This window comes from Suncus etruscus, chromosome 1 (genome assembly GCF_024139225.1).
Source record: "Suncus etruscus isolate mSunEtr1 chromosome 1, mSunEtr1.pri.cur, whole genome shotgun sequence".
NCBI lineage: Eukaryota > Metazoa > Chordata > Mammalia > Eulipotyphla > Soricidae > Suncus > Suncus etruscus.
The window spans coordinates 192,275,146-192,285,888 of record NC_064848.1 but is presented as its reverse complement, the minus strand read 5'-3'; the positions used below and the strand labels follow the sequence as shown (position 1 = coordinate 192,285,888).

Sequence of the window (10,743 nt, the reverse complement as noted above, 5' to 3'; positions counted from 1 at the left end):
CTGGCCATGCAGGTCCCTTCAGCAATGACTCCAGCTCAGCCACCTTCCCCCACAGCCTGGCTGTTCCACTCACACAGGGTTACCCCTGGAGTGGGGGTAGATAGGCAGAGAGAGGGGTGCTCCACATGGGGCTGCTGACCCTGACACTTGCCTTGTAGCAAGGTAGCTCAATCTCTTCCTTTTACTGACCTCTGACACACCTCAGTTTCAATCCAGGATTGAGGTACTGAGGTCATCAAAGATGGGGAAGAGGGTGACCCCAACAATCCTCCTTCACTAATCCAGCTCAGCCCCTCTTGACAGTTTTTTCGGGGGTTGGGCCATACCTAGCACCACTCAGGGGTTACTCCTGGCTCTTCACTCAGGCTCGGGGGACCATATGGGAGACTGGGGATTGAACCCAGGTATGCTGGTGCAAGGCAAATGGCCTACCCACTGTGCTGTAGCTCTAACCCCCTCTTGACACTTTCTTTGCTCACCCTTAGCTTTGTTTTCTTCTGATTCGATCCTGGTATCCCCAACCAGCCTGGAAAATAATTAATCAGCACCCTGTTACCCGACTCAGTTACTTCTGTCTGGGGGTGGGTCTGGACTGGCCTATGGCTGCTTTCCTGGCTCCCTCACCTGTCTCCTGTCTCTATTGACCCTATATGTACATATATCCTTGCACCTTTTCCTCTGTACCACACCCACAAATCAAATCCCCAGCAGCCCACTGGAATCTTCTTAGTCACACACACAGAGGCATGTGCCTCCCTGGGCGTATGTATGTGTGTATGAGAACATGTGAGTGTGTCTGTCTGTGTGCATAAACAGCCTTCATCCTGCCTGCTGTCCCTCGGGGATCCCTGCTGAGGAATGCAGCAGCAGGAGTCCTGAGCAGCTCAGAGGCCTTTTCTCCCGGGCTCACAGCTCCTGGGGGCCAAAGCAACAGCCTCTGGCTAGTTTTCCCAGATTCGGAAAAGTCACATCCTCATAGTCTGTCATCTGCAAAGTGGGAACAACTGTTCCTCAGGCTTCCCAGACAGCTGTTGCGGATCAAAGGAAAGGGAGCAAGACTCAGAGTGGCAGTCAGACACTTCTGACATCCCCCACCCCCGCCTGCTCCCTCACAGGACTTTGCCCCCTCTGGAAGTCCATTTTGTCCTCGAATCTGGCTGGTCTTGCGCCCTAGTTATAGAAAGCCCCAGGCAAGGCCAGGGAGTGGCAGGGCAGAAACGAAAGTTGTCCTGACAACCCACAGGGCTTGTCAATGTTTCCATCCCTGGAGCGAACCAAGGCTCTTGCCCAGACAGCCTATCCTGATGAGCCTCCTGGAATGGCAGCCCGGCTAGGCTGGGACTGGGCCTCCAGGCAGATCTATACACTGGGGTAGGGCCTGGCTCCTGTTGACTAATTCCATCCCCCACACCACCAGGGAAGGCCTGCAAAAGGCATCTCAGAGTAGGAGGTGGGGTGGTGCTTTCTGAGTCCAATACAGCTAAACCTGTCCCTGGTCTCTTTCTGAGGGACTCAGTGGCCTGACAACCTCACTCAGCCATGCTAAGGAGAAGGCCACATGGCCCATGCCTGCCTCTCAGAGAAAATGCCCCTCAGTGTTCATTTAAGAGCCTTTTTGGGCAGCAAATAAGATCCCTCACTTTCTGTTTGTTTTTGTTTGGGGGCCACACCTGGTGATGCTCAGGGGTTACTCCAGGCTATGCACTCAGAAATTGCTCCTGGCTTGGAGGACCATATGGGATGTCGGGGATTGAACCGGTCTATCCTAGGTCAGCTATGTTCAAGGCAAACACCCTAGTGCTGCGCCCCTGCTCCAGCCCCAAGACCCCTCACTTTCTACCTCTGCTGGGAGATATGGGGGGTGGGACTACTCCAGACAAGAAATCAGACACTTGGGCCCAGAGAGATAGCATAAAGGTAAGGCGATTGCCTTTCATGCAGGAGGTCATCGGTTCGAATCCCGGCGCCCCATATGGTCCCCTGTGCCTGCCAGGAGCAATTTCTGAGCCTGGAGCCAGGAATAACCCCTGAGCACTGCCGGGTGTGACCCAAAACACACACACACAAAAGAAATCAGACACTTACACCTCTCAGCTGGGGGGGTGTGGTCTAGGAGGGGGTTCAGGGACTCCTGGATATGGGCCATCTGGTGGCCCTATCTCCCTCCCACCTCAGCACCCCTTCCAGCGCATCTTTCAAGTCTGGGTACCCAAGCACAACATCCAGGCATCCTAGAAGCTGCCCTGGTTTGTCATGCCCATTTGGGCCAAATGTGTCTCAGTGGGAGACTGGAGCCCCAAGTTCCAGACTCCTGTAGGGTGAATATGTTCTAACTCTCAGAACAGCCTCGGTGAAATCAATCCTAGCCACTCCCATTTGAACTCAGGGAGAACATTTAATTTTAGGGGATTGGGGAGAGAATCCAGATGGCCTTGGAAGCACTAACTGTGGAGATGACAACATGGAATTCGGAAGCAATCGACGTCTTCTGGGGTGCAGGGGGTAAGAGTGATTTTCACCTGCTACCTGCCTCCTTGAGAGGCTGAAGCGTGCAGGAAAGGGAACCTTCTTGGGTCCATTGGGCTGAAGGGGGCCCCTAGGTGCCGGGCTCTCCTTCCAGGCAGTTGTTCTCTCGGTTCCACATCTCGTTCTCCTGCCGCAGCCGCTGGTTCTCCGTTCGCAGCCGCTCCACCTCGGCAGCGAGCTCTTCCACCTGTCGGCAGGGTTGCCGGCTGGCGGTGCCCCGCAGCTGCTGCAGCCTGCGGGTCTCCTCCTCGGCCTGTGACAGCCGCCGCTCCAGCTCCAGGTAGTCACGCACCAGCTCCTGCTTGCTGCGGCCCTGCAGGCTCTCGGTGTGGTAGCGCTCATAGGCCTCGGAGAAATCCCTCTGCTGGAACTCGCCGTGGGCCTGGCCGTGCCCATCACTGTCCCCCACCTCACTGTCCCCGCCGGAGCCGGGGTACGAGGCCCCGTGAGGCACGTCGAGGTTGGGCTCCTCGGGGTCTCGGTCGTTCATGAGGAACTGCGTGGTGTTGTAGGGGGCCACGGGCTGGCCTTTGGCGAACATCTCCTCGCGGACCCGGGAGGCCCTCTGGCCCTGCCACTCATCCCGCTGCTGCTTCTCTGCCCAGCTCAGCTCCAGGTAGGGACGCCAGTGGCGCTTGCGCTTGGATGGCCTCCGACGGTGCTTTTTCCGGCCCAACACAGCCTCCACGGAGCCGCCCTCTGGGCTCTGGGTTCTGGAACCTTGGTGAACCCTGCCCTGGGTACCACCTACCCCAGCACCATCTTCTTCTTCGGAGTGACTGTCCAATCGGGGTGTCCGGGGCAGAGAATCACCAAGGTCACATGGCTCAGAGGGTGTCTGGGGGCTCCCAGGGGTACCTGGGGTCTAAAGAGAAAGGAGGAAGGAAGAGAGATCACAGAGTGGTGAAGCCTTTCTTGTGCCCCTTGTCTGAAGCCCAACCTTCCTGACATGCCTGCTAATGTGGTGTTCTAGCCTTATATGCTTCTGTATCACTATTTACAGGCCCACTTGTCTTAGTCCTAACCTGTCCCAAGCACACTCTTGTGACAACAGAAATATTTTTTGGAGTGGAGCTATACTCGGCAATGCTCAGGGGTTATTCCTGGCGCTCAGGAATACTTCCTGTGGTGCTTAGGAGACCATATGGGATGCCAGGAATTGAATCGGGGTTGGATGCATGCAAGGCAAGAAACCTATCTACTGGGCCCGGAGAGATAGCACAGCGGCGTTTGCCTTGCAAGCAGCCGACCCAGGACCATAGGTGGTTGGTTCAAGTCCCAGTGTCCCATATGGCCCCCCCGTGCCTGCCAGGAGCTATTTCTGAGCAGACAGCCAGGAGTAACCCCTGAGCACTGCCGGAGTAACCCCTGAGCACCACCAAAAAAAAAAAAAAAAAAAAAAAAAAAGAAACCTACCTACTGTACTATGGCCCTAGCCCAAAGATTTTTATTTTTTGGCCACACCCTGGGATGTGTGGGCTTTTTGTTTGTTTGGGGGTCACACCCGGCGACACTAAGGAGTTACTCCTGGCTGTGTGCTCAGAAATCACTCATGGCTGGCTCGGGGGACCATATGGGATGCCGGAATTCGAACCACCGTCCGTCCTGAGTCGGCTGCAAGCAAGGCAAATGCCCTACTGCTGTGCTACATCTCCAGTTCCTAGGATGTGTGGGTTTAGTTCTTGCTCTGTGCTTAGGAATCCCTCTTGGCAGTATTTGGGGGACCATATGTGGTACTGGAATCAAACTAAGATTGGTCATATGCAAGCACCTTAGCCCCTGTACTGATCACTCCAGCCCTAACAGCAAAAATTTTGTTGTTATTGTACCCAGAGGTGCCTGGGGTTGCTCCTAGTGCCAACGGGAACCATTTGATACCAGAAATCCAATCCTGAGGTCCCGCCTAACTGCAGGAATTGTCCCTGTATATTTTACTCTATGATTTCAAGGCCTAGAATAGTATCTGGCAACAAGTAGGCATCCAATAAAAACTGAATGAGTAAAAGGAGAAAAACGAGGGGGGCGAGGAGTTCTTGAGCAGAAGCCTTAAAGGCACTTGTTATTCCAAACTTTTCCTAAATACTTTGTCTTTGAGGCCAAGGAAATGACCCAAAGGGCTGAGCACAGGTTTTACATGCAGGAGGCCCCCCTGTTCAGTCCATAGCATACCCAGGTTCCCTGAGCACTGCCTGGAGCAACCCCCAAGCACAGAGCTAGGAGTAGCCTTCAGCTCTGCTAGAAATGACCCAAACTGGGGCCAGAGAGATAGCATGGAGGTAAGGTGTTTGCCTTTCATGCAGGAGGTCATCGGTTCGAATCCCGGTGTCCCATATGGTCCCCTGTGCCTGCCAGGAGCAATTTCTGAGCCTGGAGCCAGGAATAAACCCTGAGCACTGCCGGGTATGAACCAAAAACCACCAAAAAAAAAAAAAAAAAAAAAGAAATGGTCCAAACTACCAGCCCCAAATCAGAAATAAAAGCTTGTCTTCAGGTACAGCTTGTTGTTGGTCACGGGGGCAAACTACATGCATGGGAAGGCTCTGGCTCCAAGCTACCAGCTTAAAGTTTAAAATGCTGAAGCACATCCCTCCACACTCTATTGTCACTATCTTCAACATTATGATAATATTTTGTTAGTTTTTGGGCAATACCCAGCAATGCTCAGGGGTTACTTCTGGCTCTACATTGAGGAGGTACTCAGGGAAACATATGGGAAGCCAGGATCAAACCCAGATTGGCTGCTTGCAAAACAAATGGCTTCCTTACCTGTTGCACTATTGCTCTAGCCCCTACCTACATCATGATTTTTGTTTGTTTGTTTTTGGGCCACAGCCCAGAGATGCTTAGGGATTACTCCTGGCCTTGCACTCAATACTTATTCCTGCTCTGAGGACCATATGGGATGGCTGAGATAAAACTTGGGTCAGCCATGTGCAAAACAAAGGCCTTACCCACTATGCTTTCTCTTTTATCCTTCATGGCAATTTGGGGGGTCACACCTGACAGTGCTCAGAGGTTATTCCTGCCAGGAAGGAATTACTCCTGGTAAGCTCAGAGGACCATATGGGATGCCGAGAACCGAACCTGGGTCAGCTGTATGCAAGGCAAATGCCCTCCCTGCTATATACTATTGCGCCAGCCCCTTTCACAGTATTTTTCTTATGTTTTTTTGGGGGGAGTCACATCTGGCAGTGCTCAGGGATTTTTTTTTTTTTTTTTGGATTTTCAGGCCACACCCATTTGATGCTCAGGGGTTACTCCTGGCTAAGCGCTCAGAAATTGCCCCTGGCTTGGGGGGACCATATGGGATGCCGGGGGATCGAACCGCGGTCCTTGGCTAGCGCTTGAAAGGCAGACACTTTACCTCTAGCGCCACCTCGCCGGCCCCGCTCAGGGATTTCTTCTTGTTCTACATTCATAACATGATTCCTCACAGGCTTGGGGACTGTATGGGATGCTGAGGATTGAACCCAGGTCGGCTGCGTGCAGGCAAACACCCTATTTACTGTATTATCGCTCTGGCCCCTCACAGTAATTTTTTTTTTTTTTTAGTTTTTGGGCAACACCCTGTGGTGGTCAGGGGTTACTCCTGGCTATCTGCTCAGAAATAGCTCCTGGCAGGCACGGGGGATGCCAGGATTCGAACCAACTACCTTAGGTCCTGGATCGGCTGCTTGCAAGGCAAATGCCACTGTGCTATCTCTCGGCCCTGGTTTTGTTTTTGTTTTTGTGTGTGTGTGTGTGTGTGTGTGTGTGTGTGTGTGTGTGTGTGTGTGTGTGTGTGTGTGTTTTGGGTCACACCCAGCAGTACTCAGGGGTTATTCCTGGCTCCAGGCTCAGAAATTGCTCCTGGCAGGCACGGGGGACCATATGGGATGCCAGGATTCGAACCAATGACCTCCTGCATGAAAGGCAAATGCCGTACCTCATGCTATCTCTTCGGCCCCTAATTTTTAATTTTTTTGTTTGTTTGTTTTTGGGCCACACCAGGCAGTGCTCAGGGGTTACTCCTGGCTGTCTGCTCAGAAATAGCTCCTGACAGGCACGGGGGGGGGGGGGGGGGACCATATGTGACACCGGGATTCAAACCAACCACCTTTGGTCCTGGATCGGCTGCTTGCAAGGCAAACGCCGCCGCTGTGCTATCTCTCCGGGCCCCATTTTTTAAATTTTAACTCAGAACTCTTTGCTGTGAAATTAAACCAATCCTGCTTCCAGCTACTTCTGTGGCTGACTCTTTTCCATCCTTTAAGTTTCGTTCCCATGCCATGTCTTCCTCGGCTCTCCCTAACCACCCTATCTAATACAACACCTCATTCTCCCTTTTGTAGTCTCCCTTTGACATTAAGATCCCAGGTAGCCCTGAACTATCTGCCACTCCCAGTTTTCTGAAAGAGGGAGATGAGCTTGCTCTACTCACTGCTATGCCCCTAGACAAAGCCCCAGGGGACATACAGACCATGAGAGAAGGGGATCCTGAAGATATCTGAAGTGGAGACTCTCTTCTGTCATTCTAGAGTAATATAAGACATGAAACACAGTTACTTTATGCACAAGTTAGGGTCCAGTTTAAAGGGCTGAAGCAGGGATGAAGGGATAATTCAGTGGTAAAGCGCATGCCTTAAACACAACTGACCAGGGTTCGATCTCTGGCATCCATATGGTTTCCTCAGCACCACCAGGAGTGATTATTGAGTGAAAACCCAGGAATAATCCTGAGCACCACCAGGTGTGACCCAAAAAAACAAAATAAAAAGGGGAGGCTGAAGCACAAACCTAGCAAGTAGGACGCCCTGATTTTGATCCTTGGCCTCCCAGTGTACCCCAAGCACCATGAAGTATAGCACTGGCATTTCCAAATATCACTGCCCTACCCCTGGGATCCCAACACAACTGGGGAGCCCCTCCATGAAAGGAGTTGGTCTCACCCTACTGTGTAAAGAACAGGAAAGAGGCCCTAATTAAGGAAAGAGTCAATTTGGGGGGGGGGGGCACACCCAGTGACATTCAGGAGTTACTCCTGGCTCTGTGCTCAGAAATTGCTCCTGGTTTGGAGGACCAAATGACCGCCAGGGGATTGAACTGCGGGTTGTCCTGGGTCAGCCACGTGCAAGGCCAATGCCCTACCACTGTGCCATTGTTCCAGCCCCAGGAAGCATCAGTTTTGAGCCAGGAGCTGTGGAGACTTTAGGACTCATCCCCAGGGTGGAAAGGGTCAGTCAAGTAACTGTGTGTTTGGGCATTTGCTTATCTGGCATGGCTTGGTAGGAGTCCTGGGTGTGTGGGGGACAGGGAATGAATTGCTGTAAGTCTGTGGTTTGGAGGAATTCTAATAATAACCATTACAATTGAGATGTTTCCTAGTTCTCCACATGGCTTGAGACCTCTGTGCGGAGGTTTATCCGAGCGCAGGGTGTATTGGGGAAGGTGTTTTGTAGCCTCTGAGAGCAGAAGGCACTTGCATATACTTTGGAGATTCAGGGGTTCTTTCATGTCATCATTTGGAATGGGTTGTACCAGAGCATGTGTGGTTTGCTGAGGTATTCTGACTTCCCCTGCAGGGCAATCAACAATCCAGAGCAACAGGCCTTGTCTCTAGCTGTTGGTGGTGGGCCAACCTGGACAGGGTTTCTGTATGGCTGCCAGAGGAGACAAAGCCTCAGGGAACTCTAAGGCTGGGTAGTATCTGGGTAGCTGCTTCCAACCCTCAGCCATCTTTTGCCCTCACTATGCCAGCCTGCCTCTGGGCCTGACATGTTCACGCCCTCTGCAAGGCTGGCCTTGGACCACTTATTAAACACCATTCATATGATCTGGATGAATCATTTGCCCTGACACATCTACTCCTGAATGAACTCCAAAGTTGAAAAATCCCAGAAAACACTGGATTAGACTTTGTTGGATGAAGCAGAGGCACTGGGTTCCCTCCTACCCTACAAGTAACTGGGGACCAGGAAGGACACAGGGAAGGACAGGCAGAGCAGGACAGGGGCAGTAGGTGTGCAGGGCTCCAGAATTCAGGTTTGAAGGTGGTGTTCTCTAAGGGCCCAACACAATCTTCTCTCTCCTCCTTTCTGGATGATAGGGTCCCCAATGCCCAAATTTGAACCAACTGTTTATATAGTCCTGGATTAAGTCTGGTTCTTAGCGTGTGTGTGTGTGTGTGTGTGTGTGTGTGTGTGTGTGTGTGAGTGTGCGCGTGTGTGTGCGCGCGCGTGTGTTTGTGTTTGTGTTTGTGTTTGTGTGTGTGTGTGTGTGTGTGTGTGTGGTGGGGGTTTGTCCACCTGGTGGTGCTCAGGGTTTATTCCTAGTGGTGAGTTTATCACTTCTGACAGGCTCAGTGGAATATAAAGGTGTCTGGATTGAACCCGAGTCAGCCATGTGCAAGGCAAGAGTCCTACTCACTGTGTGTGTGTGTGTGTGTGTGTGTGTGTGTGTGTGTGTGTGTGTGTGTGTGTGTTTTCTTTGTTTTTTGGTCCACATTTGACTGTGTTCAGAATTTTTTTGTTTTTATCTATTATTGGGAGTGGGGTCACACCCAAGAGTGCTCCAGGCTTACTTCTAGTTCTAACCTCAGGGATCACACCTGGCCAAGTACAGGTCATCATATGGGATGCTGGGGATCGAATCTGAGTAGGCTGTGCGCAAGGCAAGTACCTCACTTTGCTGTTCTATCATTCCCCCTATCAGCTATATTATGTCTCTCGCCCCAAGTTCTTCAGTCTTAAGAGAACAAAGCTCTGTTGTCAGAAGGCCCGAAGTTTCACCTTGGTTGCTTGCTGGTTGGCTACATGCAAGATGCCAGAAAAAAAGACATTGAAGTATCTTTTGTAGCTCTTGGAACTTCTCTCCCTTAAAAGGGAAATAAACGATTCTTACCTGGAGGGGCTACTAGGATTTTCAAAGTTAGCAGAGATGAATGTATTGGGCATCTGGCACTGGGCCAAGTGCAGGAGCCACTTACAAATACCAATTTTCAACTCCACCAACACTTGGGAGAGGAGAAATCAGGGCCCAAGGGGACAGGAGCCTGGAAAGGCCCTAAGGTGGCGGGAGGGCGGGACTTACCTTGTCCTCCATGGCTGCTCTGGGCCAGTAAGGGTTGTTCTGATTCCGGGTGGGCCCCTTCTTCTGCTCACAGCCTTCTGTGGAGACCTTTAACTAGGGACACCTGCTTAAACAACAGACACCTCAGTAGTGTTTTGGGCGACTCCCGGCCCTGAGCCTCTGCAGCCTGGAGCAGCAGCCATTTTGTGGAGCTGCATAGCGTCCTTCCAAATAGGCCCCAAGGCGCCTCTGGCCTGCACACCCCAGCTTTTCACACCTGCGGCCCAGCTGGCTTTACTTTAGGGGGATCATCTTTGGCTCCTCAGGGCCCCAGTCCAGGGGTTCCCTTGGCATCCTGTTCTGGAAGTCCCTGGAAGAACCCAACCGGGCTTGGTTGGCAGCCAGGCCCAAACCAAGCTTTGTTTTTCCCCAACTGCCAAGTGGGGTTAGGAAGGAAGGAGGCTGCCGGCAGGGGCCAGAGGCAGCAGTGACCTAGAGAGGTTGGGAGTGACCAGAGAGAGGCTCAGAGGAGAAAACGGGGACTTTGGGGGGAGGAAGCACTTTCCCACTGCCTCCTGCAGCCCCCCCCCCACCTTCTCCGAGGGAGGCAACGCTCCAGAAATCAGTGTTTTGGAGCACACGGGCCTTAGCCCCTGCAGAGCCTGGCCTTCCTCCCTCCTGCAGACCGGAAGCCAGTGGGGCGGCCAGGCCAGCAGTTGTCACTCCATGCAACTGGGGTCGAGATGGGAGTCCTTGGGCAGAAGGGGAAATGATCCGGGAGGGAAGATTTGCAAAGGGCGGAACTGACCTATTTGTTGTCAAGGGCTCTATGCTCACGACTACCTCTGTGTGTCTTTTCTGTGCGATCGCCTGTCTGTAATTCCCAACACGCCTCAGCCCTATACCTCTCTTGCTGCAATTGCAGAGCAGCTCGGCTCAAGCACCCAGGCACTGGGCTGGGGGAGGGGGGGGGGCAGCTCGGGAGCGCGCTACCTGCTGGGAATTGTAGTTCGCATAGCTCGAGATCCTGACCCAGCCGCAGCACCGACGTCGACGCCCTTCGCTCACCGAGGTCTTCTATAATAGGACGACTCGCCTGCCAATCACAGTACTCTCGTCATCTATTGGCTGCGCGGAAGCATAATTTGTACCGCCCTCCTCAAGGTCTAT

At 52.6% G+C, this 10,743-nt stretch overlaps 1 protein-coding gene across 3 annotated transcripts; it reads right to left on the bottom strand.

The window, feature by feature from the left end:
- Window positions 1–2,399: 2,399 nt before the first annotated feature.
- Window positions 2,400–10,514, bottom strand: HEXIM2 (HEXIM P-TEFb complex subunit 2). 3 transcript variants are annotated; one of them, XM_049780888.1, is made up of 4 exons: window positions 10,382–10,514; window positions 9,595–9,697; window positions 6,986–7,039; window positions 2,400–3,391 (listed from the first exon to the last, which is right to left on the bottom strand). In XM_049780888.1, exons 2-4 carry the CDS (start codon window positions 9,604–9,606, stop codon window positions 2,597–2,599), a joined length of 861 nt encoding a protein of 286 aa, XP_049636845.1. In that variant the 5' UTR covers window positions 9,607–9,697; window positions 10,382–10,514; the 3' UTR covers window positions 2,400–2,596. The 3 variants fall into 3 exon arrangements, with proteins under 3 accessions (XP_049636845.1, XP_049636853.1, XP_049636860.1); XM_049780896.1 differs by having other exon boundaries at window positions 6,982–7,039; window positions 10,382–10,498; XM_049780903.1 differs by lacking the exon at window positions 6,986–7,039.
- Between the last annotated feature and the right edge of the window lie 229 nt (window positions 10,515–10,743).